The sequence below is a fragment of the Seriola lalandi genome, unplaced genomic scaffold (genome assembly GCF_002814215.2).
Source record: "Seriola lalandi dorsalis isolate HSWRI2012SDOR001 ecotype SW California unplaced genomic scaffold, Sedor1 jcf7180002052111, whole genome shotgun sequence".
NCBI lineage: Eukaryota > Metazoa > Chordata > Actinopteri > Carangiformes > Carangidae > Seriola > Seriola lalandi.
Window position 1 is genome coordinate 173,793 of NW_019522664.1, and position 26,462 is coordinate 200,254.

Consider the following 26,462-nt stretch of genomic DNA (forward strand, 5'->3'; position numbering starts at 1 on the left):
TAGTTTATCGTGTTAGATTCACTAAATGAAACCTACAATAAACGACCCTGCTCTTCAAGATCGCTGCCAGAGAGATTCTCAGTTTTATTTAGAAAGCACGTTTAAAAAGAGCGAAAGCAAAAGCTGTGAAAAAGAGTCATTTCTAAAGCAAGGTCAAAAAGGTGTTGCATAAAAGAAGCGGTGGTTGATCACTTTGTAACGAGGACGCCGTATTTCTACTGATTGTTGCGACAAAAGATCGAATAATTACTTTCCAGTGTTGTAAAGATCTTGTCTGTTAAATATGGAAGGTTTTTCTGTGTCTCATGCAGAGGACTTTTCTGACAACGAGGAGATGTTCGGCAAGGAGATGACCAAGTGGAGCTCCAACGATCTGATGGACAAGATAGAAACAATAGAGGTGGATGAAGCACAAGGTAAATGGGAACATGCTCACATTTACAGTTTAAACCATGTGTTGTTTGTTACTTTGAACGCACCATGACTGAGTGAGTGAATCATGTTTTCACAGAGACCTTGTACCAGGAGTCGGGCGGGGAGTACGCCGTGATGAGTAATGAGGAGACGCAGATGGAGGTACGATTCCTTCACTGTTTTTCTCATTTCATTCACTGACACCTTTAATTAAATAACTTGTAGATAAAACCCCTTCTCCTAAATTAGCCTTCAGTCATCCACCGCAGCAATCAGCTGAAAGTTGATTTCATTTTACACTCCCTGTCTGTGTGTGTGTGTGTGTGTGTGTGTGGTGTGTGTGTGTGTGTGTGTGTGTGTGTGTGTATAAATGCTGTCTTTGTGGGTGTGTGTTCTTGCTCTTTGTGTCCAGAGGTGTGTCTCGAAAAGGCACAAACTTCAATCCGTCAGGGTTTCCAGAAAACTAAATGTGAGTGTCTTGTAGCCAGGCAGTAGAAACGGATAGAATAGAGAAGAGAACATGTGAATAGATAGAATTTAATGTAGAATATAATATTGAACCCAGTATTTGTGTAGAGGTTGTGACTAAGAAACAGTCTCCAACACATGACCCCGGTGTTAGTGACTCCAGAAAACAATGAACACCTGAGATCACTTCGCTTGGAGTTTCACTTTGATGTTCAAATTTCTTACTTTTTTTCTGAGCACTTGAAGAACCCCTCGTACACAGCTGTGACAGAAAGTTCACCCCTGACTTTCGGGAACAGCAGGTGCTAAAAACAATCTCGCCTCGAAGTCCATTTAGTTGCAATTCTATAGCTTTCACTCGCATCATGTGGTCTTCCTCAGCAGATAGAGTCTGCTGTTAACGCACGTGGCAGCAAACAGTGAAAAATAAAGATTTAAATTTTGTTATTGCATTTTTTGTTGTTGTTATTGAAATCAAAATTGTTGTTGATTGATTTTCTGTTGATTTTCTGTTGGTTGTCTAATAGATCTAGTTCTAGTATCTTTCCCTGCATGTTCCTCACTCGTCTCCCTCTGTTCTCCTCTCTCCTCTTCCTCCTGTATTCACTCGCTCCTCGGTCATTGTTAACCTTCTTTCCTTTCTCTCCCTCCTCCGTCTCCGTGTCTCCTCCTCGTCGTGTCACTCCCAGGATTGTTCGTCTCAGCAGTGTCTGCAGCCGTCCAAAATTCACGTCCTGGTCCTGGTCCTGCACGGAGGGAACATCCTGGACACCGGCTCCGGTACGGCAACAATCTAATCCTGTTCACACTTCAACACGTGTTAAAAAAATCAATACAAACAGATATAGATAATAGTGATAAACGCAAGTAACATAGAATTATTATATTTTTTTGTCCAAAACCAAAACATATTGACTTTATAGGGACATAACAAAGACACGGAGAGAAATCCTGATATTTGAGAGGCAAATATCTTTGATAAATGAAAACTCGATTATCAGAATTGGAAGGATTCATTCTTTCTTGATTGGCTAATTGTTAAGAAGATTAATTGTTTAAGTATTTAGGTGCAAAAATGAGAGTTTGTAAGAGGAATAACAGAATAGAAAGGGATAAAAACACATTTCTGCTGCATTTCAATTAAAAACAAGTTAATTTTTCCTTTTTCGGCCTCATTAATTCCTCAAAATAAAACCATAAAGTTTGTTGACAAATGCAACTTGTTCTCAAGATTTGTATTTTTCTGTTAAGTTGCAAAGATTTGGAACAACTGATGAAAAGTCCTGCAAACACCGATCAGGTTCTGTTCCTGTGCGTCCGCAGGTGAGCAGAACAGCAAGCAGGGAGACGTCAACACGCTGAGCGGGGCCTTCGAGACCGTGATGAGGGTCCACTACCCCGCAGCTCTGGGCCGCACCGCCATCAGGATGGTCCCCTGCCCCGCTGTGTGCGTCGACGCCTTCTCGCTCGTCTCCAAGTGAGCGTTTGTTCCTTGAGTATTCAGCAGCATTTAAACAACCTGCCGTGCGGACGTGAAACACACGTTCGCAGATCGTAACGGTGTCCTCTCTGCTCTGCAGTCTGAGCCCCTACAGCTACGACGAGAGCTGCCTGTCCAGCAGTCAGGACCACATCCCGCTGGCCGCTCTGCCTCTCCTGGCTACTTCTGCACCACAGTACCAAGACGCTGTAGCGACCGTCATCCTGCGAGCCAATCAGGTGTATAGCGACTTCATCAAGTCTTTAGAAGGAGCGTCTTTTAACGGCCAGGTAAGTGTGACACCTGAGGGCGGGGTGAAGGTGATCGGCCTCGGTGTCTTGGTGCTGCATGTTCAGATGAAGCTGATTCGTGTGTGTGTGTGTGTGTGTTCATGTCTTCTTTGTTCTTTCTAATGCAGGTGTGTGTTATTGGCGACTGTGTCGGGGGAATCCTGGGATTTGACGCCCTGTGCAGCAGCTCAGTGACGGTGTCAGAGAGTCAGAACAGCAGCAGACGGGGCAGCGCCATCAGTGTGCAGGTATCAGACTCTCTGCTCTGACGTCACGCCATGACGTCAGCAGCTCCGTGAGGTCGCACAGTCTTCACGACCACAACGCTGACCTGCTGACGTTTCCTATAATGTTCATCACATTCATCCTCTTAGAGCAACATAAAGACAGACATGACAAATTACACAATAGATAATAAAAACAATATTCCTCCACAGTGACGAGCTGCAGGTGTCACAGAATTCAGTCTTAAGCTGTTGTTGTTTAGGTGGAAATAGAAACCTGTAGCACCTCCCAAACAGACGCTGTTATTAGATACTTAATTAGTAGGAAACACAAAGTTCATCTGAGGCTGATGGAAATGTAGTTCTGCAAGTTTTCGTCAGTATTTGTTCATAAACCAAAGTCTCGGACAAATTAAAACTGAAGTGAAGTGGTGGCAGCACGAGTTGGAAAGTCAGTGGATCATCAAAGTTATTAGTGTTGATCCTGAAGGGAACATGAATGTGTGTTTCAGATTTCACGGTAATCCATCCAACAGTTGTCGAGGCGTTTCACGCTGAACCAGAAATGTTATCCTCATGGCGGCGCTACAGGAAACGTCAGTGGGATTCATCCTGTGGCGACCATGACATCCAGCATGTTGTTAGGACATTTCCTTGTATAGGAGAAATGTTTTAACCTGTTGGTGGCGCTACAGGAAAAGTCGGGGGGACTCATCCTCTGGGGACCATGAATGTATTTACCAAATCTCACAGCAATACTCAGAACCATGCAACTTACATGGCTGAAAGCTTAACCATTAAAACTGTAGAAAAACATAAAACTCAAAACTCAGCTGAACTCTTTTCCGTTCTGTCTCTCAGGACACGGACCTCCTCTCTCCGGGTATCGTCATAAACAGCGTCTCTCCTTCCTCGCTGTCCCTCGAAGGAAGCCGCCACCTCAGCCGCAGCAACATCGACATCCCTCGCTGCTCGGGGCCCGACGACCCCAAGAAACAGCTCCCGCGCAAGCGAAGCGACTCGTCCACGTACGAGCTGGACACCATCAAACACCACCAAGCCTTCCTGTCCAGGTGAGACACACGGTGACGTGGACACAAACTGATGTGTGCTTTAGTTTTAGTCATTTGATTTTTAGACATTTGAGTCCAGGGGTTTAGGGTTACAGCTGTTCTTCGTCGTGAAAACATAATAAAATAAAAATAAAATAAAAACAAACACAGTCTATTTGAACTTGTTCATGTGTTTCTCTGTGAGCAGTCTTCACTCCAGTGTGCTCCACGCGGAGCCCGGATCACGGCGCTCCAGCAGCAGCACCATGTTGGAGGGAGGCTCCTTGGGAAAGTTCGACTTCGAGGTGACTGACTTCTTCCTCTTCGGCTCTCCCCTGGGGTTGGTGCTCGCACTGAGGAAGACCGTGGTGCCGTCGTTAGATGGTGAGCGACACTTTCTCCCCTTTTTCTGCACCTTCCTTTCAGTTTATTGCAATGCTCCTCGTGCATTTAATAAAAGATGAACTGTAGGTTTATAAACGGATCATTTCTCTTTTGCCAAATGAGCCAGAAGTGGTTATTTGCAGCCTCTGATGTTTCTTCCTCTGTGGGATAAATGTCTCCAGCAGCTGGAAAGCAGGTGTCAGGGGTTAAAGGTCGTATTTTCTGGTCTTTAAATGCTATAAAAGTTTTGGCTACAATATTTGAAAGAAAGAAAAAAAAAAATCCATGAGAAAGACAAGACAAATACGTGATTGAAGACAGAGCTCTCTCAGGCACGAATCCGACCGTATCTTGTGTCCTTTGGGGTTTAAAGGAGAGAGGTTACTGACCTGCAGCTGTTGGGTTAACATCTGGACCAATTTCCAATTAGATATGATTGTTGTAGTTCACAGAAAAGTTGGATGTTTATAGTTTCTTTTTCTGTTTTTCTTGAGACTGTGCTGGACAGAGCCAAGCTAACAGTTTCCCCCTGGTTCTAGTCTTAATGCTAAGCTAAGCTAACCATGTTCTGGTTGATGCCTCATCTTTCGTGGCGTGGATCTTCTCATCTAATCCCCAAAATGTCAAACTATTCCTGTGGTATATTAGTTTCCCTTCAGCTGAACTCTTCTTGTGTTTCTCTCTCCTCTCCAGTGTCGGCTCTGCGTCCAGCCTGTCAGCAGGTTTACAACCTGTTTCATCCAGCCGACCCCTCGGCCTCGAGGCTCGAGCCTCTCCTGGACAAGAGGTTCCACCTGCTGCCTCCCTTTAGTGTCCCCCGCTATCAGCGCTTTCCTCTGGGTGACGGACACTCCGCTCTCCTAGGTGAGCTGACACACACACACACACACACACACACCTGCATCATACCGCTATTTCTGCACTACACATGGCTGAGTCTTTATCTTTTACAAGCTTTTATATCTCTTGTCTCTTTCTTCCTCCCTCCACGTGGTTTTCCCAGTTGAGACGGTGCAGAGTAACCCTCAGCTTCTGACGGAGTCCGGGAGTGCGGCGCTGCAACGCTGCCAGGAAAACACCGTCAATGAGACCTCCATCCCCGTGCCCGTCCTCAACTGGCCGACGTCGCAGCTCCCCGCAGAGAGTGAGCTTCTGTTCGGCTTTTCAGTCTCCATCTCTTTTGTCTCCCTCCTGTTTGTTTTTTTGATGCAACTTTTTGGCTTATTTTAAATTTACAACCTGAGTCTCATTTACATCTTTTTAATTAGGAGTTTTGGTGAAAAACGGGTGAAAAATAATCACATTAGAGGTTATTGCTCCAACACTCTCCTCTTCTAAATCTAAACTCAAAACTTTCCTTTATAGCTTCTGGTTTGCTCGTCTTAATTAACCATTTTATTTTATTGTTATTCCTCTATTGGTTTTGCATATCTTATTATTTGATTATTTATTTAATCATATTTTATTCCCTCATTTTAACCGTTTTAATTTACATATCTTATTAATTTTTCTGATTGGTTGTTGGTCTTAATTATTTTCTTTTCTTAATGGTTTTTAATTCATACGTATCATTTATGTGTTTGTTTTCATTTGGGTCTAATGTTTTATCTTCACACGATCCACATTCAACTTCTGTGATAACTGCTTTGTGCAGCACATTGCTGGTATGTTGGCACAGTTAGTATTGTACTTCCCAAGGAAATATTCTCAACATAAAGACAGGAAACAGCTGGTCTGTCTCTGTCCCAAAGCTCCAAACTCAATCATGCACCAACACCTCTAAAGATAAATCTCAGCAGGGGAATAAGTTTATTTCCAAAATGTCAGATGATTCCTTTAATTGCTGAGATCTAGGAACAAAGTAGTCTGATGGGAAACAAACAATGTGGTGATCAAACAGGTTTTAGAAAAGAAAATTAAAAAGGAAGAAAAGAAATTTAAAGACTGTTGAATGAGAAGTTTGTTTCTCAGTCGACCTGCCGATAGCTCTGTCCTCAAACTGCTCCCTTTCAGTTTCACTTCTAAGTAAAGTGGATTAGATAATCTGGATTAAAGGTTGCATCAAGTTAATATACAGTACATCTTGTTTCTGCTGCCCCCAAGTGGCAAAAAAATATCATCTGCTGCAGGTTTAAATCACAGTTTCATTACTTTGCAGTAAGACTGGAACCTCTCTCCTCTGTCTCTGCAGCCGATGCTCTTCACTCGCACATTTTTGTCGACGGCCAGTTTCCATCATCCACGTCGCCGGGGGTCCCTCACCTCCGCTTCACCCGCAGGGCCAGCGAGGCCAGCATAGCCAGCCAGGTGTCCGGCATGGCCGACTCTTACACCGCCTCCAACATCGCCACGAGTAAGTCGACCCTCGGACCCCCTGTGTCTGTTTTTGTCTCCAAGGTGACTATTTGTATGTTGACGTTGTCGTTTCCTCCCTCCAAACATCCCCTCAGCACACAAAGTGAGCCACAGTAAAAGGTCCAGTCTGCTGTCCCACCTGGCTCTGCCCTACAATAAGTTTGCCCCCCGGAGCCCGTCCCCTCGCTCGCGCAAGACAGTCCGTCAGGTGTTCCCGAGACCCAACGGCGTGGAGTCTGAGCAGAGCTCGGACGTTAGCTCTGACATGACCTCCTCTGACATGACCTCTGACCTCACCGATGTCACGTCTGACATCAGCTCGGCGCCGCCGTCGCCCGGGGTGCTGAGGAACATAGAGCAAGGTACCCTGGGAGCTGTAGTGCGAGGACATGAGGGAAGGACGCTAGGCTCCATCCTCATTCCCTGAGCTTTCTCCTTCCTTCTCTGGCGTAGTCTTCCTCCGTAGTCCTGTTTCCAGACATCACGTACGACACCCGTGAACCTTCTCGGTCTGAGCCGCTGTTCTCCTGCGAGTGTGTGTTTTCAAACCTCTTTACAACTCATCGCTGCTCGTTTTTTTAGTGCCTCTTTATATCATATATTATATAATATATATATATTATAACTTCCTTCAGTTTACAATCCTCCTGAACGGTTCGTCTCTACACGAGCGGAGCGTAGATCTGCAGTGGAGAGAGACGGATCACGATCCTGGATTCACTGACTATAAACTCGCTCACAAGTCTCTCTTCTCTCCCGCTGCAGTTGCCTCTCGGTGGTGGGGCAGTAAGAGGATGGACTACGCCCTGTACTGTCCTGATGCTCTGACAGCGTTTCCAACAGTGGCCCTGCCTCATCTCTTCCACGCCTCCTACTGGGAGTCAACGGACGTCGTCTCCTTCCTGCTTAGACAGGTGCGTAGTGCGTTAACGTTCACAGCTGGATTAGTCAGCAGTCTATTGGTCTGTGGGTCGGTCCATCACTGTGGTCCAGTGCAGACACTGTGGTACAGACATTCACATCCATGGTGGCTGGAGAATTAATGCTAATGACTCTGGTGATTGTCTGACTTTTCAGGTCGTCTATCAGGTCACAGTTTTTGTACAGAACCTCAGACCTGCATATAAAGTAAAGAAATGTCCTGCGTTCTTTATTTATAAATCATTTTCCTTGTAGGTGATGAGACACGAGAACTCCAGTATTTTGGAGCTGGATGGTAAAGAAGTGTCTGAATTCACTCCATCCAAACCTCGTGAGAAGTGGCTCCGCAAGAGGACTCATGTTAAAATCAGAGTAAGATCTTCTCTCTCTCTCTTTTACGTTTATAAATGCGTCTCCTACAGAAAATGTTTCGGATTGAGAGAAAAAAACACTTGTTATCCAAGTGTTATCCTGATCCAGATTTGGTTTCAGAAGTATCGCAGTACCAGATAGCAAAACTAAACTTGTGCTCCAACATGTACCTGGGTCCTCGGCCCGAGTCTGGCCCGTGTATACTTCCACATCTTGGCAGATTCTGGCTGTTATCCTCCGATTCAGCTGGAAGATAGATTTTCTGTTTGTGCGCCAGAATTGGTCCAGATGTGGAAGCAGAATCTGACAATCATCGTGTAAATGGGCCAGATTTGGGCCGAGGATCCAGGTGTATAATGGGCCAGAAGAAAAACAAGCGTGTGGCCCGAGTACGGGTCGGATTTATTTTGCTCGGTGGTTGTAAAAAAAAAATTAAATATTAAACTGCTGCATCTTTAATGCAAAACATGAAAACTGATTCTACTCTCAGAAGACAATCTCTTCGTTGCCTGAGAGGCAGAACTCAGGGCAAAAAAGACTGAATTATTTGTTAGTGCTTGTAAAGCTTAAACAAAGTATTAATATTTTGATCAACTCATCTGGATCTCAGCAGATGAACAGTAAAAAAAAAAAAACACTTTAGAGAATAAATGAAATCAAAGTGTAAAAAATAGGAAAATGAGGTTGTGATTTCCTGTTTTCCCTCCTCTGTGTCAGAACGTGACGGCGAACCATCGTGTAAATGACGCCGTGTTCACGGAGGACGGGGCCCAGATGGTGACGGGACGTTTCATGTACGGCCCTCTGGACATGGTTACCCTCACTGGAGAGAAGGTATTAACACGTTCAACTGTGACCAACCAAAAAAATAAAAAAAAGACGTGTTATGTAACGGCGTCACCATCTGTGTCATTAAGGTCACTCAGCTGCAAAGTGTCGTGTTTAAAAGATCGGTTTGTGTGTGTGTGTGTGTGTGTGTGTGTGTGTGTGTGTGTGTGTGTGTGTGTGTTTTTCTCGCAGATTGACATCCACATCATGACCCAGCCGCCCTCTGGAGAGTGGGTGTACTTTGACACGGAGCTCACCAACAGCAGCGGACGTGTCTCTTATGTAATCCCTGAGAACAAAAAGCTGGGTATCGGGGTGTATCCTGTCAAAATGGTGGTCAGGTACGCCAAATCACTGTTATTTCACACTTTAAAAACATTATACTCCATGCATAAAAGCATGAAGACGTGTGGTTCAGCGGTTGTTCAGACCAAACATGAAGAAGAAATGTGATCTGAGTGACGTTAGCATTAGCATTTTGTAGAGTCGTCAATGTGTCTTCTGGTGGCGACTGTGACAAAGAACAGAATCTTCTCAAGCTCCTCAAACACATTTGGCTTGTGGTGGAAGTGGGAGATTTGCAGCATGAATGTTTTGGCAGCAAAATTAGTTTCTAGCAACAGCGTTTAATCCACAACACAAAGACTTCAGGCTGTTCTGGGATCCGGTGTTCGAAAGGTGAACATCTCCCTTCATAATAACTTTTCTTTTTCCATCTTTCTCTCCTTTCCTCTGCTGTCTCTCCACCAGGGGCGACCACACATTTGCAGACAGCTATCTAACGATTTTACCACGGGGAACAGAGTTTGTTGTGTTCAGTATCGACGGGTCATTTGCTGCCAGTGTGTCAATCATGGGCAGCGACCCAAAGGTTCGAGCCGGAGCTGTGGACGTGGTGAGGTAAGGATCACACCCAGAACTCCCTGTAGGTCTGTTCTGCAATAATAATGAACAGTAGATAACATAGCAGTTATCTAGATAACTTAGTTATACAGGAAACTGTATAAAAAGATGCTGCTAGTGTCTTTTAAAGTCACTACATGAAGACTTTCAAACTTTTCTGACGGTGTAAGCGAGAAGTTCCTGAAGGAAGCGTTCGGGGCCCTGTTCTTTTTTCTTCATGCATGTCTCCTGTGGACAATATTATCAGTATTTTTATATTTATTAATGAGCCTGCTCTTCTCATTTATAATTATTTGCAGGTACTGGCAGGACTTGGGCTACTTGATAGTGTACGTAACGGGTCGTCCTGACATGCAGAAGCAGCGTGTGGTGGCCTGGCTCTCTCAGCATAACTTCCCCCACGGCATCGTCTCCTTCTGCGACGGGCTGGTCCACGACCCGCTCCGACACAAGGCCAACTTCCTCAAATCCCTCATCAACGAGGTAAAGGGTGGGGGGCCGGTGTGTTTGTGTGCATGTGTGTGTGTGTGTGTGTGTGTTAGTGTGTGTGAGGCAGTGATACAATGAAATCCCTCTCTGATCCAGGCCCACATGAGGATCTTTGCGGCCTACGGCTCCACCAAGGACATCTCCGTGTACACGTCGATTGGCCTGCCTCCGTTCCACATCTACATAGTGGGGAGACCCACAAAGAAAATGCAGCACCAGTGTCAGGTAAGGAGAAAATCCTTTTAGCAAAGCTGCCTCATAATGTTTCACAGATCATATTCATGTGCTCATATTTACTGACAGACAGTGAAAGCACATTGTTGTTGTTTTCGCGAAGTCGGTGAGGTGAAGCGATGGTCATGAATATGGAAGTTAGTTCCTCATTTACAACATTTTAACCATCTGCTTGTTGAGACAGACCTAACCTTGTGTAAACGTCTTTTTAATTTGGTACTTAACACTGTTGGACAGCCAATCAGAGTGAGACATCGCTAACGCAAAACATCTGTGACTTTTATTGATCCCTCTGAAAAATAAAAAAGGAACGAGCAGAACAGCTGGACGTTACAGAGGAAGCGAGTGTCAGGACTGATGAATAGTGGACAACTCCCAAACCTGCTTTACAAACATTTAGAGGCCGTGCCACGAATAGTTTTTCACTGACGTTTTTCGAGTATTTTGAAACGATTCTCAAGAGCAAAGATGATGCTCTACCAGATCAGTGAAACTGGACTCTGAAAAGAGGAGTTACAGAGAACAGGGACAGACTGAGAACCAGTTTGAAACTATAACATTTTGTGGCCCAGGAGGTCTGTGATATTTTCAGTCAGTGGTGGAGGAAGTATTCAGATCCTTTACATAAGTAAAAGTATCAATACCCTGATGTTAAAATACTGCATTCAAAATCCCGCTTAAGTAAAAGTTCAGAAGTACTATCAGCAAAATGTTATATATGATATATTATCATAAATGTCATTATTAGATTGTTAATACTGATGCATCCATGCTGGTTTTAAATACTATATACAGTTGGTTTTTAGGTCAGAGGTTCCCAACCGAGGGGTCGGGCCCTTCTAAAGGGCCACATGATAAATCTGAGGGGTCGTGAGATGATCCGTGTGAAAGGAGAGAGGTTTTTGTGAAACACTTGATAATTTTACCTTCAGTTTAGATGGGAAATGTCTCTTTGGTGCTGACAGCTCATAAACATCTGAAACGTGACAAGAGGCTTCGACTAGATGCTTGTGTAAGGAGTCACAAAGATAAAATATGTAAATATATTATACTACATTACTTGTGTAAATTTACTTTTTTTATTATATTCCACTTTTTTCTCAAAGACATGAAAGGTTTTTATTATTATTGTGTGTATTGAGGATTTTTAGACTGTCCATAAGGGATTATCAAACCAAACCTGATCATATATTTCTAAAGAGATCAAAACTCCAGCAACAGTAAACAGGAACTTTATTAGACCGACGCGTCCTTCATCTGGTCTGAAGGCCACAAGCCCAAACACATCGGCCTAATAAAGTTCTTCTGTTCACTGCAGATGTTTCTGGAGTTTTGACCTCTTTTGGAAGCAGGTGAAGTTCTGCGTGAAACCTTTCTTTGTTCCCTGATCGTATATTTCTTCCAGTTCATCTCGGACGGCTACGCCTCCCACCTGTCCCAGCTGGAGTACAACCAGAGGACCCGTCCTGCCAAGTCCGCCAGCGCCCGCATGGTCCTCCGTAAAGGCAGCTTCGGCCTGGGCGCGGCCGGAGGAGAGTTCCTTCGTAAGCGCAACCACATCTTTCGCACCATCTCCTCTAAGCAGCCCGGCGGAGCGGGGTCGGCGTCCCCCAACCAGCCGGGCCGGACTGAGCGTACGCTGAGCCAGTGCGAGATGGAGCGGGAACGAGGGGTCGCGGGAGCAACGCAGAGGAGTATGAGTATAGCTGCAGGGTGCTGGGGACGCAGCGGGAGCACCAAGGAGGGCAGTGGAGGCTTACTGGGCCCGAAATAGTTCAAAAAGGAGCTAAAGGACCCGGCCTGAACCACCATGATCTCTGGACTAGACAAAGAGAGGAAGTGGTAGGAGGGTTTGTATTTTAGAATAAGAGACAGGTGATTGATTTAGCATAAACAACACATTGATTGGATCAGAGGAGAACAGGGGAGGAGGGATAAAGAGGGATCTGTCCAGGAGGAGTGGACCAATCAGGCCAAGAGGGATCCAGCGAACAAAAGACAGTTGTGTAGCATGACTCTTTTACAGTAATACTTTTATAGGAAACATCACTAACCACTGAAAAAATTGACAAGGAAGGATTTAGTGAAATATTGTAAGCCTTAAACTAATCTCGTATAACGGGACTCCCTCCCTCTCCCCCTTTTCTCAACACACACACACACACACACACACATATACAATACGCTGTCCAAGCATTCACACTCATGAGCTCAGGACAAACCGCAGAGCCAGACTCATCTTCATCTTCAAACAGTCGAGCACGGGTTTCAGGCTGCGTTGGTTTGGCAGCCATGGCGAAAAAAAAAAACAAAAAAACAATGACTTTCACCTTCTGTTTCCGTCCCGCTGTCAGCTGAGCGACGCGTCTCACACACCCTCCCCCAGCAGTGACTGGCAATAAGTACGTGAAGAAAAAACCCTCACAATGCAAAAAGAGGAAAAGACGAACCACGGAGGAAGGAAGGAAGAACTTTTGGAAATGAAGATTAAAATCTTAGAGTCAAGTTTTCCAAATTACAAAAATATATATGTTCTCTTTTACCTGTCGTGGTGTTTATTCAAACAGCTTCGGTTTTATTCTTCCAGAGCGAGAGATGTCTGTCTGCCTCCAGCCCAGTACTATAGAGGAGAACTGTCAGTGGAACTACTTTCTACTTTACTCTATGAAAAACATTAAGTTTTAAGTCACTTATTATCAACGTATTGATTATGATGACGTAAACTGAGTGCTCCCTCTCTTTTAGCTCTGTGTTCGGTCTCCACCGGCTCCTGAAGAGAATATCTGACTCTGTAGCTGCTAAATGCTCCGCTATGTTCACCAGCTGCTCTCTGACTGTTTTACAGATGTTTCTCTGAAAACAGCTGCTGCTGCTGCTGGAAAAAATGATGCTGATGAAAGACGCACCTCTGTATGAAGCAATACAGTTCAACAGCAGCACAAACCACATCCTCCACAATGATCATACAGGTGAATCTGCACCTCTCTAACACTGAACAAACTGAATGTTGTAGCCTTCATGGAGGAGGATTTATTGCAGCGTTAGTTTAGGTGTTCCTAATGAACTGCCAAATGAGTCCCTTAATATTTTAAATTTTCAGCTCCGTTCACCTCTGTTGTATTGGGGTGGAAGCAGAGACAGATATCTCAGAACCTGGGCACATAAAAACAAAAAGTGAAGATGTAGCCAGATACCACAAGAGGTAAAAGATAAAATATGTATTTATTTTAGAATTTGGGTGAACTGGTCCTTTAAATATGAGAGAACTGGGTTTGAAATCTTGAAATATATTGTATCACAGAGGAAAGTACTTCTTGTCTTAGCCAGAGAACTGTCGAGTTCATCACTGATGTGCGACTTATACTTACGTCCAACTGCTCCAGTTTTCATTCCACCGTGTGTGAGACTCTGTAGTGTTTATTTCAGTGTGGCCTCTGGGCCGTCCAAGGCCTTAATATCCAACCAGACACTTACTCCACAGATGGACCAGGAAGCAGGAAAACAGGGCATGCAGCATTAAAGCAACAACTGAAACTCTGTACAGTCCACAGCAACAATCCCTTTATATATTCATCTGCTTGCAATACCTCTGATCCGCCTGTGGGTGGAGTTCTGTTTCCCACATGTGCTGCTGCTGGTAGACACTCCTGTGGTGTTCCCCGGCTTTTTGCTCTTTTCTGCTCGTGTGATATCGAACAGGATGGACCCGGATGTTTCTGCCGAGGAGCCTGTTTCATTTCAGGCTGGACACTCGGTGGTGGTGGTGGTGGTGGTGGTGGGGGGTGTGGAGGCGGGGAGTCCCACTTACACTGACCTGTGAGTCCAGATGGACCGAAGAATGGGGCCGGAAGTGATTCAGCATGAATGTTGTAAAGGCTGGATTGATCCTTTTCAGTGGTGAATGTATAGGTGGGGAGAAAATCGCCGGTGTCCTCAAACATCATTTTGTTGTGTCTGTCTGCTGAACTGTATATTTTCATTCAAAGGGGACGTAGAAGAAGAAGAAGAAGCCGCCTCACATCTTCACTCCAAAAACACAAACCATGTGCATAAAAGAATCTGATTTTCCACCCAGGCCACCCTCGCTCAGTAAAGGAGAGGTTTGTCAAGCCTGTCTTAAAACAGACAGGTGCACAAATGTACGTTCAAACAGGTTTTGCTTCTTGTAATGATTCTTAATGGGGGACAAAATCCACAGTCCTTGGTCTGTGCAAATATGTTTTCAGTGCATTTGAAACTTTACATAAAACTAATATAAAGATTAAGCAAATCAAGTGCATATCTCCCAAAGTGACAGTGGGGGGGCAAAGAGGGATTTTCTCACTAAAAATGTCCTCACCTTATTCAAGATATTCACCTGGTTTTTCTAAATCAGACTGTTAAGGGTGGAAATATTCGGGAACCTCACTATTTCATTTAGATTTGAATCCAATTCTTCAGGGTCGTGATTCAATTTAGAAATTATTCTCAATTCAAAATCGTCTCTGTATGATGGCGTAGACCTATAACGTTTTGACAAAGTACTTTAATTAAATCCAAAATGTGTAAAGTGTGATTGTTTTGGAAACTGCAAATTAATTCAAAACTGTTTTTTTCTCCCACCCCTACAGCTGGCTGAAGCCTCATATTAGCTTCAGATGAACGTTTGAATATATTTTTGCACAGAAAGTGTATTTTGTCCCGTATCACTTACACTTGAAACGCTTGAGGAAAAGATCACAGCCGGCAGGAAGAGCAGGGGTGATTACAGCCTGTGTCAGTGTTCAATCAGACACTTGACCAATGTTTTAAGACAGACTTTGTGAACCTATTCTTTAAACCCATGAAAGCTGTTAGAGTAAGTTGTACCTCCTGTTCATTTCATTTTTTACTATGCTGTTGTTTTATGCCTCGCTTCCACACTGCACAGGAGTGTGTCTTGTTTCCACTCCCTGTGTGATGATAATGTCTTCAACCCACCACAGAAGCCAAAATCATTCTCTTGATACTGTAGTTGAATCAACTGTGTAACCTCATTGTTGTTTTTTGCACTAGTTTACAGTGGAAATAGACTGTAGTTACCATCTCATGTTGCTACGTTTGAACACCTTTGTAGTGCATGACACTTTTTATTTATTTCAGGGTATACTCTATGTGCAGGTGCACATGTCTGTACATTTTGTCAGGATATGAAAATAATGCAAGTAAATGTGCCAAACATGAAGTATTTTGATTAGGGGTTTTCAAAGTCTGACACTGAGACAACTGCGCCCTCCAAAACCCTCCCCTGTCCTCCAATTGTCCTTTTAATACTGTTTATCTTACTTCTAATTAGTAGATAAATATGCTCCACGTTTTGAAACTACAGTTCCCATAATGCTTTGGGGATGTAACCTGTGAGTGTAATCGGGCGGTCATGGGGTCAGTGAGCTTTGTTATGTCAAGATAACGGAATATTTATCCAGTTTTTCGGGAAAACAAATCTCCGTTATCCGTTATTTCGAGATAACGAAATAATTATCCGTTACCCGGAGTTAACGCGATAAAAAAATATTTGCGAGTGTGGCCTTTCTCGGCTTCCGTAGTACATTGTGGGCGGCAACTTTAGCCCTGTTTTTAAGCTAAGCGTTGTCTTCATTTTGGCAAGTTGACACAATTAAAGCTATGTCGAATTAGCGATTAGCAGTTACTGTTTGCAGTGTGTCCGTGACTGTACAGACAACTTACAGTTTATTACTTTAATACTGTAGAAAAGTTAGAAACGCGATGATTCTCAGGCAAGTTCCGGAGTTTTAAGGAGCGACCATTTCCCCCCTTTTTATAAGTGGCTGTTCGGACGTTTATTCGAACATGGGCGTCGAAGATAATGACATCCACAGAAACTGTAAGTCACAATGAATCTAGAAATGTCTGTATTATGTCTGTGTGTGCAGATTTGACTGAGTTATGACTCCGAGAAGGAGTATGATTTTTAATGCTAATGGCGGCTATCGCAGCTAAAGCTAAAGTACCTTAATTGCACTTGACCACGTTGGTAAACGGGCCAAACCACAAAGACTAAATCCCCATTGTTTTTAGAAAGCCATCATCTCTTTCAACACAGTATCTTTGTCTCATGTCTGTTTGAAAACCCCTTCATTTAGACTATTCAAGCTTTTACTCTAGGAAGAAGGGGACATGTATATGTATATTTGGGCTTTCGGTGACTGCATCTTTACAAATCTGATGTTGTCCATGTCTGAGAAAGAAAAGAAAAACGGCTTTAACAGAATGATGAATCTGTTTTTAAAGCTTTTCCTTGAGGGGCAGAGGTCGAGTGAGTTTCTGTAATCATGGACAATAAGCTGTTTTGCAAATGGACCTTTGCATTGAGTTTCTGTTGTGCTGTTGGTGGCAGGCTTTTGGATACAAACACATTGTTCCCCTTTGGCCTTTTGGCTGCTGAGTTGAATGTCTCCACCATTTGGATCCTGAGTCTGTTCAGGAACCATGGATATGTCAGTGTACATAATGTAAAGATGTATATGTAGGACCTTATATGGTTGAGAGTTATTTATTTACCTAAAGCTCATGATGTTATTATGGAAATTTCAGGTGAAATATATTTGAAATATGTAGCATTTTTTATTTTGGCGGTCATTAATGCTATGGACCAACACGGGAAGGTTTTTTGTTTTTACCAGTGCAATATTATTGTTCCTATCACAGCCAGGCAAAATAAACCACTGTCACAGCAGGGGCACAATCTACACCAATACAAGCTACAGGCAATTCACAGTCTGAGATCACACACACCACCTGCAGTTGTGTTTCACACCTAGTGAAAACTATTTGTATTCGAGCTGCTGTTGTTGACCTCTGCTGTCTCTTTACAACAATCGCTGAGCGTTTTATAGGACTTACTGTACCTATTTTTCAAACTGGAGTATTTTACAGAACCTTTGAAATATAACTTGAGACTGGTTTTTCAGTCAGCAGCGGGTGCATGATAAAAAGTTAAAACCCCATAATGAAGCAGCTCTATTTAACAAGCTGTTGCATGTCATCCAATCAGATTGGAACTACTTAATCTACATGCTTAACAATAATAAACCAGTTATGTTGTCCACTACGTCCTCACTGTTTGATGATATATATATATATATATATATATATTTCAAAAATTCAGCTGGTTATATTTGAGATTATTGAAATTATTGCCACTTTTGGATAAAATGTAATAGACACCTACATGTTAATCTGCAGTACACAGTCCAGTATTAGTTTTAATTATTGACATTTTACAATAAAACATTTTGGTATCACTTTATAGCAAGGTGCCATTTATGAAAGGTTTATTAATGATTAAAGCAATAGGTTGACATCATAGCGGAGAGTTAGATGAAAAGATCAATACCCTTCTCATATCTTTCCATTCAATATGAGCTAAAAGGAACATCTGTTTAGCTTAACTTAGCTTAGCATAGCATCAAGACTGGAAACAACTAGCCTGGGCCCCCGGCAACAGCCCTCACATAACCCACCATATAATATCTAATTTAATTCTAATTTTGTTTTTTGTACAGATTGAAATGAGACATAATATGTTAATTAGGCAAATTTTGTTTTCTTTGGTCAGAGCCCTGTTTCCACCATTGACACTAAAATCAGCTAATCTGCTGCTGACTGTATATTTAATGAACAAATATGACAGTGGTATTGATCAATGTTTGGGTTGCCAGGTTGTGAAAAATCTCTTTGACTGATTAGACCATTTTGACCACTGACATTACATCCTACTAACATTTATAACTGCAGACTTGATGATTAATTATTTACTTTATTATTTGATAAAAATGTCGTCTCTAAAATATTAAAATCAAAATAAATATAATTATTTGAAAGCTTATTTAAATAAGTGAGAAACCCATGAACATTTACTAATGGGTTACCAACATTTATGACAGTATTTTAACCAAATATTAAGGTTAAACAGCAGCCAAAGGTATTTTTCACAACCTGGCAACCTGAAAGTTGTCCTTATTGATGGGTTTTACTGTAGTATTATTAGAAATTATATTAGTAAATTGTTTATTAACCATTAATAAACCAATCACAACCTTTAGCCTTTAAAAAGGATGCCTTATTATAAAGTTGCACCAACATTTTATGTGAGTTATCATTATTTAGAGGTTGTTAATTATCCCACAGCAGCAGGAAGATCAGTCATATTTTGTACATACACAACTGTAATAAAGCATCACAAATACTATAGAGCAGTAGGTCTGTGACAAATATTAAGGTGTTAAAATATATGGTGGCAATAATTCATATATATTTTGGATATATGCAGTGTTTGAAATTAGATTCACATGCTCAAATTTAATAGTACTATAGTAATACTTTATTTTAATCTCCTTATTTAGCATTTATAAGCAGTATATCGACACTTAATAAATGTTTTTTTAACACACTATAATGTAGTAATAAGCAATTATAAGGCCACTTTTTCAATGTATTAATATGTAACTTTCTGCAGTATGAAGCATCCATAATTAGATAATTAACAGTTAATACTTATTACCATAGCATAACATAGATACAATCATATGTCTATTGAAACAAATTTAAAAAACCTTTAAAAATCTGCCTGTGAATTTTTAAACGTGTATAAACAGTTGTTAAATGCTTAAAAAGGATTTATTCACATATAGTTGCAGCTTTTATGTTATGTAATTTATTTTTCAAAGCATTAATTTACTGTTTATACACCAGTTATGGCGGCGTCAGGCTGAGTTTGATAAATATATTAAATACTAATTTAAGTTCTTATATTTGCACATGAAACATTAGAGTTTATTAAGTGTTTGTATACTGCTTATTCATGCTAAACAGGGGGATAGTGTATACAGGTGGTCATGACCCATTTCTACATGTTAACAGTGTTACCCTTCTATCCATGACATTGATAAACACTGATCAAAACACTGTGTATTCAATCAACGACAGCAGAGTCAGAATAACTTCTCTGAGTGATTGTGACTCGTGTTGTTGTTTTCAGACATAGGATACAGTAGGTACTGATGTCTCCTAGTTCACACCGTATATGTCAGAAGCTTGACCTCTGACCCCAGCGCTCTCTACCATTGTCTGTACTGTGGAATAAAACCAATTGGACGGTAACTCGACATGAGTATGTGTGTTTTTATTGGATTTTTAGTGGATGTTGGTCGTCCAGAGTCTTGAAATTTTCTACAGACGTTCATGTTCCCCAGAGGATGAATGTTACCAACTGTAGTGATCCTCTGATTTTTTCCCCATAGCGCTACCTGCTGGTTTACATTTTTTTTTTTTTTTTTGGGAAGCATCTAAACAATTATTGGATGGATTGCATGAAATTTGGTACAAAGATTCATGTTCCCCATAGGATGAATTGTATTAACTTTGGTGATGCAGTTATTATTCCTCTAGTGCCAACATCAGGTTGGAATTTTAATTTGTTTATGACCAAATACCTGAAAAACTGTGTTTATTGTCAATTAGCAAATGTTAGCCATAGCTGTGCTGAAGCATGTACGGTGGTTAGCCTGTTGTAAGATCAGCATCACACAAATTTGTAATTTTATTTGTGCTGATATTCCTCTTGAATACAAATATATGGATACATCTTGAATACTGTGCAAATTCTTTCCGCATTTTAGACACTAAAAGAAAAGTTAGGGTTCCTGTAAAAATAATTAAAAAAATAAAATAATGCAATGAATAGTTTTTATTTTGCAGTGAACAGATAAAAGCTCCCAGCACCTGTAAAGCTCACTGATCAACACGTTTTATCTTGTTTTAAAAACAGCTGTTTCGGTTTGCTTCAGTTAGCTACTTCTGGTGCCTCTTAACCATTTGCATTTCTTTGTAATAATTTTTTATCAAGTCATACTTGTTTTTTATCTATTTGTAGTTTTTTGCATCTCTGAAGTAGTTTTGTGACTCTTGCATGTTTTTCATTTCTTTGTAGTTATTTGATTGACTTTCCGACAAGAAATGTGAACAGACTCCATGGGCCCCAGGGCCTATGCCTGGTGGGCCTGTTCTGTAATCCATCCATATGTTTAGTAATCCATTTTGACTCCTCTGGTAACTAGTCTTCATGCTCTCAGTCCCTCAGCACTAAAATGCTGTCGATGCTGAATCATGTCGTAGCTGCAGGGTTACCGCTTAATCATATTTGTAATCTTATTCGTGTTGACATTCCTCTTATAAATAAGTGGCTGTATCTTGTGTATATATATGTTTTATTAGATAGTAAATTATTCATTAAATTATTAGATCTACTTTCACAATATTTCCAGATACCCTTTGGCAATTCCATAAGTACTCGCTGGGGTACATCGACTACTAAAATTACTGAGCTTATTTTAAAATCTGAAACTATATATTTATGAGATATTTTTAAATATTTATGTCTTAAGTAAGAAACAAATTTAGGCTGAGAGCCACAGATGAGGAAGGGAAGTTGGAAACTGTTAGGAGACGAACTAACACGTTGGTTTTTCCACAAAGTCACAAACGATTGTCACCACTTTTCTGCAAATTATTGAACAATAATAAGTGAACTTATAATTATTAATTATTATTTAATTAATTAATTCAGAATCTGAACGCTGTATGAACTTTCAACATTAAATGTCTGTAAAATGTCTGGTAGCAGTTTACCTCTACTTTACCTATTTAGCATTCATAGGTAAAATATAAAACTGTTTATAAATGGTTTATATCACACTAATGTAGTTGTAAGCAGATCCAACTCCCATAAGTGGAGGCTGCTGTATGTACAGATAATCAATTAAAACATGGTAAAACAGTTAAAATAATATAAACTAAATCTTCATAGGAGAGGTTATAATTGCTGACAGGTAATGTTCATAAATAAAAATGTCCTTACAACTGTTATAAATTGTTATAAACCATTAATTACATATTTATATACTGCTAATAAATGCTAAACTGGGAGACACCTGTCTGCTGTAACAGCTCAAGGCTTCTATCATAATTTAAAGAATAAATAAAAAAGAAGTACAGCAACAACAAGTAGCATTTCTTTATTATGGCAAATGAAAAAAACACTTTGTGTAAATGTTGTCTGGAAATCATCTGCTTTGTCTTTGATTATAGTGCCCTCATCAGGTCAGTTAATGTAATGTAAGATTATTTTTGTGTCTTAGGCTTTCTCTCAGTCAAACCTATATTACATACAGTATCAACACAAACACACAGTGGCTCATTTTACACACAAACTCAGCTCATGCTCTGTTCGCCCCTGAGCTGAGACAAGGGGACGAACGGGAAGAGAATCCTCCAGATATTGCACAAAATGGCAACAGCTGTTTATAAAATTGGCCGTAGTGAGGATAAGCTATGATTGACTCTATAAAAGTTCATTTAAAACAAATAATTATTCGCCTTTTTTTTTTTGTTGTTGTTGTTTAAATTTAGCACTTGTGACTTAGCGCACATACAGAAAGCTCGTAAATACACTTCACAGGAGAATGGAGAGCATCAACGGTCTGCTCTTTGGTTTTACAGGTGGACGGATGGATGATGGGAAGCGATGGCAGCCTGTACAGCAAAAAGAGGTCGAGGGAGCAAACCAAACACACAGAGACAGTAAGTCATAAAACCACAGCTGAGCTCCTCGGCGACAGGCCTTCACCTTTCTCGGGACAAGTCAATATTACAGTGAAACATCACGTATTTTATGGGCGTCTAAAGTGCACGAGGCCTCTTAGGGGTAATTTGTTTGCTAGCTTGCTCCTCCTCTTGGAGTGTACAGCGGAAGGACTTGACTTTATCTGAAACACAAGAGGAAATCACAGCACAGGCTGCAATGACTGAAACATCAAGAAAGAAATACTGTGTTTACAATCTCTAAAGACGCTTTCAGGCTTACACAACACTGCTGGCTTCATCGCTCTGATACATAAATGTTAGAGATCACTGTCATGATTTTTATATAAAAGTGACCAGGAGGCTTTTTCAGATTCAGAAAATTTCAGGATTTGATTCGATTTCGATTTTTGGGCTCGATTCGATTCCTGATTTAAAAAAAAAAACAATAGTAATAGATTATATAGTAGCAATGTGGTGCTGTATAATTCATATATGATGCTCAGAGGTGTAGTGCTATTTGTTTAAGGTTGAGTAAAGTTGTGGCTCGTTCATAAGGTTATGTAACCACAGTTCTTATGGTGACAAGTGAACATCCATTAGTCAACTATGATCACATGATCAGAAGTTAGACTGACTGCATGAACAGTTTCATCATGTTGAGAACATGAGCTCAGTAATATTCGAGGATACTATGGATGTAGCAGGTTGTGATTAGCATAGCATTAAGATGCAGGTGAATGAACACAAGTAGTTTGTGTTTTGAATGATCATTTACTTACTTACAAATGAAGTCATATTTAAGGTGGTTAATGTTTTCTTGCATGTTACTCAATGCATGATTGACATTTGGAAACCAATCAATACACCTTCAAAGTTATAAAATCGGAAATGTGTTGAATTAGATGGAGCAGGTTTAATAACTTTTTCCTATGTTTAATTTCCATCACTCACACTGCACTTTCTTATTGCAGGAGTATCATCTGAATGGAAACCGACATGGCGTCATCTATAGGGCTGGCGAGCTAATCTCATGTTAGGAAAAAATGTAAACCAGTGCTGTCACAAGGCTGAAAAATATTAATCGATGTTTTTGGAATTTATTAATTGATTTTGAATTTGTAGAGATAGGATTGCGATTCTAATGTGAATCGATTAATTTATTTTTGCACACCTCTAACTGAGATCAGATCAGTTTAAAGTCTAAAAGCGTCTTAACGTCTGGTGACCGGACGGATGACTTTACCTCTCAGCTCAGTGAGAATGTCAATCTTCTGGTCCAGGATTTGTTCTAGTTGAGTTGCATATGACTCGACGTCATAGTCCACCTCCTCCGTCATTTCCAGGAGCACCTTCTCATCTTCCAGCCAGCGGATCGACTCCTGTAAGAGAGGGATGCAGTTCAGCACCAAACTTTAAAACTGCAGACATCAAACTGATGAAGAGAGCTGAGTGCTCTAACATTGATGTACTGAGAAGATGTTGAAAAATATGGCTATGCAATTTTTTGACATTTTTGTGCCTTATTATATTATGAGGTTTTATGCCTGACTATACCATGATATTTTACGACCTGTGGTTTTTTTTGCCATAGTATAGTATGTTTTTTTTCTCACTTTAAGGCCTTAATATACTATCATGTCTTTATACCTTACTATACTAGAACGTTTTTAGATGTTTTTATGCCTTTATATGCTATTTCATTTTTTCACTTTTTTTGCCATACTATACTATGTCGTTTTTTTCACTTTAAGGCCTTAATATACTATCATGTCTTTATACCTTACTATACTAGGATGTTTTTAGATGTTTTTTTGCCATACTATACTATGTCGTTTTTCTCACTTTAAGGCCTTAATATACTATCATGTCTTTATACCTTACTATACTAGGATGTTTTTATGCCTTTATATGCTATTTCATTTTTTCACTTTTTTTGCCATACTATACTATGTCGTTTTTTTCAGTTTTTTGCCATAGTATAGTATGCTGTTTTTCTCACTTTAAGGCCTTAATATACTATCATGTCTTTATACCTTACTATACTATGTCGTTTTTTGCCATACTATACTATGTCGTTTTTCTCACTTTAAGGCCTTAATATACTATCATGTCTTTATACCTTACTATACTAGGATGTTTTTAGATGTTTTTATGCCTTTATATGCTATTTCATTTTTTCACTTTTTTTGCCATACTATACTATGTCGTTTTTTTCAGTTTTTTGCCATAGTATAGTATGTTGTTTTTCTCACTTTAAGGCCTTAATATACTATCATGTCTTTATACCTTACTATACTAGAACGTTTTTAGATGTTTTTATGCCTTTATATGCTTTTTAATTTTTTCGCCGTTTTTTGCCATACTATACTATGTCGTTTTTCTGATTTTTTTGCCATAGTATAGTATGTTGTTTTTCTCACTTTAAGGCCTTAATATACTATCATGTCTTTATACCTTACTATACTAGAACGTTTTTAGATGTTTTTATGCCTTTATATGCTATTTCATTTTTTCACTTTTTTTTTGCCATACTATACTATGTCGTTTTTTCACTTTTTTTTTTGCCATACTATAGTATGTTGTTTTTTTCACTTTAAGGCCTTAATATACTATCATGTCTTTATACCTTACTATACTAGAACGTTTTTAGATGTTTTTATGCCTTTATATGCTATTTCATTTTTTCGCCGTTTTTTGCCATACTATACTATGTCGTTTTTTTGATTTTTTTGCCATAGTATAGTATGTCGTTTTTTTCACTTTTTTTTTGCCATAGTATAGTATGTTGTTTTTCTCACTTTAAGGCCTTAATATACTATGATGTCTTTATACCTTGCTATACTAGGACGTTTTTAGATGTTTTTATGCCTTTATATGCTATTTCATTTTTTCACTTTTTTTTTTGCCATAGTATAGTATGTTGTTTTTCTCACTTTAAGGCCTTAATATACTATCATGTCTTTATACCTTACTATACTAGAACGTTTTTAGATGTTTTTATGCCTTTATATGCTATTTCATTTTTTCGCAATTTTTTGCCATACTATACTATGTGGTTTTTTCACTTTTTTTTGCCATAGTATAGTATGTTGTTTTTTTCACTTTAAGGCCTTAATATACTATCATGTCTTTATACCTTACTATACTAGAATGTTTTTTTGCCATACTATACTATGTCGTTTTTTCGCCGTTTTTTGCCATACTATACTATGTTATTTTTTTCCGTTTTTTGCCATTGTATAGGGTTCATGTCTTTATACCATACTATACTATGACGTATTCTGATGTTTTTATGCCCTATTATACTATGTTGTTCTTTCACTTTTTCTGATGTTTTTATGCCCTATTATACATTTTTTGCCTTACTATACTATGTTGTTGTTATATAGTAATGCATAAAAAACTCAAATAACATAGTACGTCATAGTATAGTTTGTCTGTTATGTGTTGTGGTGTGTGTGTTCCCCTCTGCCCTCCCTTTTTCTCCAGCAGGTGACTTGGCACAGCGTGATTTGCCACAGCTCCCCTGATTTGTCAATAAGCAGCAAAAGATAAAGTGGGCCATTTGGTGGTTGACAAGCTTTGTCTCTCCAGCAGGTGACTTGGCACAGCGTGATTTGCCACAGCTCCCCTGATTTGTCAATAAGCAGCAAAAGATAAAGTGGGCCATTTGGTGGTTGACAAGCTTTGTCACTGTTCTCCCAAAGATTGCTGCTCAGGGCTTTAGTGTTGAAGCCCATCAACACTCTTTATTTGTGGTTGTTGTTAATTTGGGTCATCTTGGTTTTGGTGCAGTTTTATTTTTCCAATGAGTTATCCACTGTCGGCTTTTCGTTGTAGTTTTTACTTATTTGTGAATAAAATCCTTTATTTTTGCTGAATCCGTTTCCCTGTATCTTTTTCTTTTGTCTGGTTTCGTATTTTATTTATTGGTATTTCCCTATATCCCTGAACTTTAGCAAGGAATGAGGAAAATTCATAGAAATGTCAAAACAGTATAATGTAGTAAGGCATCCAAATCCAAAAAGTGTTATAGTAGTGTTATCTAAACATCAAAAAACATCATAGTATAGTAGGGCATAAAAATGTCATAATAAGGCATAAAAATGTCAAAAAACATCATAGTATAGTGAGGCATAAAAATGTCAAAAAACATAGTATAGTAAGGCATAAAAATGTCATAGTGTAATAAGGCATAAAAATGTAAAAAAACATCATAGTATAGTAAGGCATAAAAATGTCATAGTATAGTAAGGCATAAAAATGTCAAAAAACATCATAGTATAGTAAGGCATAAAAATGTCATAGTATAGTAAGGCATAAAAATGTCAAAAAACATCATAGTATAGTAAGGCATAAAAATGCCATAGTATAGTATGTTGTTTTTCTCACTTTAAGGCCTTAATATACTATCATGTCTTTATAC

General features: G+C 40.0%; 1 protein-coding gene and 1 long non-coding RNA gene across 2 annotated transcripts in view; one reads left to right on the plus strand and one right to left on the minus strand.

The window, feature by feature from the left end:
• The window catches only part of pitpnm2 (phosphatidylinositol transfer protein, membrane-associated 2), a 45,239-nt gene extending 31,950 nt beyond the window's left edge, over positions 1-13,289 (plus strand). Inside the window, exons 8-27 of the mRNA XM_087172158.1 lie at positions 312-416; positions 512-576; positions 1,572-1,662; positions 2,206-2,359; positions 2,463-2,652; positions 2,781-2,900; positions 3,738-3,949; positions 4,137-4,312; positions 5,006-5,176; positions 5,316-5,456; positions 6,504-6,665; positions 6,763-7,029; positions 7,433-7,581; positions 7,844-7,960; positions 8,678-8,794; positions 8,981-9,129; positions 9,539-9,688; positions 9,991-10,174; positions 10,277-10,405; positions 11,820-13,289. Coding sequence (XP_087028284.1) covers positions 312-416; positions 512-576; positions 1,572-1,662; positions 2,206-2,359; positions 2,463-2,652; positions 2,781-2,900; positions 3,738-3,949; positions 4,137-4,312; positions 5,006-5,176; positions 5,316-5,456; positions 6,504-6,665; positions 6,763-7,029; positions 7,433-7,581; positions 7,844-7,960; positions 8,678-8,794; positions 8,981-9,129; positions 9,539-9,688; positions 9,991-10,174; positions 10,277-10,405; positions 11,820-12,188 — 3,218 coding nt within the window. The 3' untranslated portion in view covers positions 12,189-13,289. The remainder of the gene's footprint in view (positions 1-311; positions 417-511; positions 577-1,571; positions 1,663-2,205; positions 2,360-2,462; positions 2,653-2,780; positions 2,901-3,737; positions 3,950-4,136; positions 4,313-5,005; positions 5,177-5,315; positions 5,457-6,503; positions 6,666-6,762; positions 7,030-7,432; positions 7,582-7,843; positions 7,961-8,677; positions 8,795-8,980; positions 9,130-9,538; positions 9,689-9,990; positions 10,175-10,276; positions 10,406-11,819) is intronic.
• Positions 13,290-21,443: 8,154 nt separating this feature from the next.
• Positions 21,444-23,781, minus strand: LOC111649963 (uncharacterized). Its single transcript, XR_002760365.2, has 2 exons — positions 23,280-23,781; positions 21,444-22,218 (listed from the first exon to the last, which is right to left on the minus strand). It is a non-coding gene; the product is annotated as an uncharacterized LOC111649963 (long non-coding RNA).
• Positions 23,782-26,462: the final 2,681 nt, after the last annotated feature.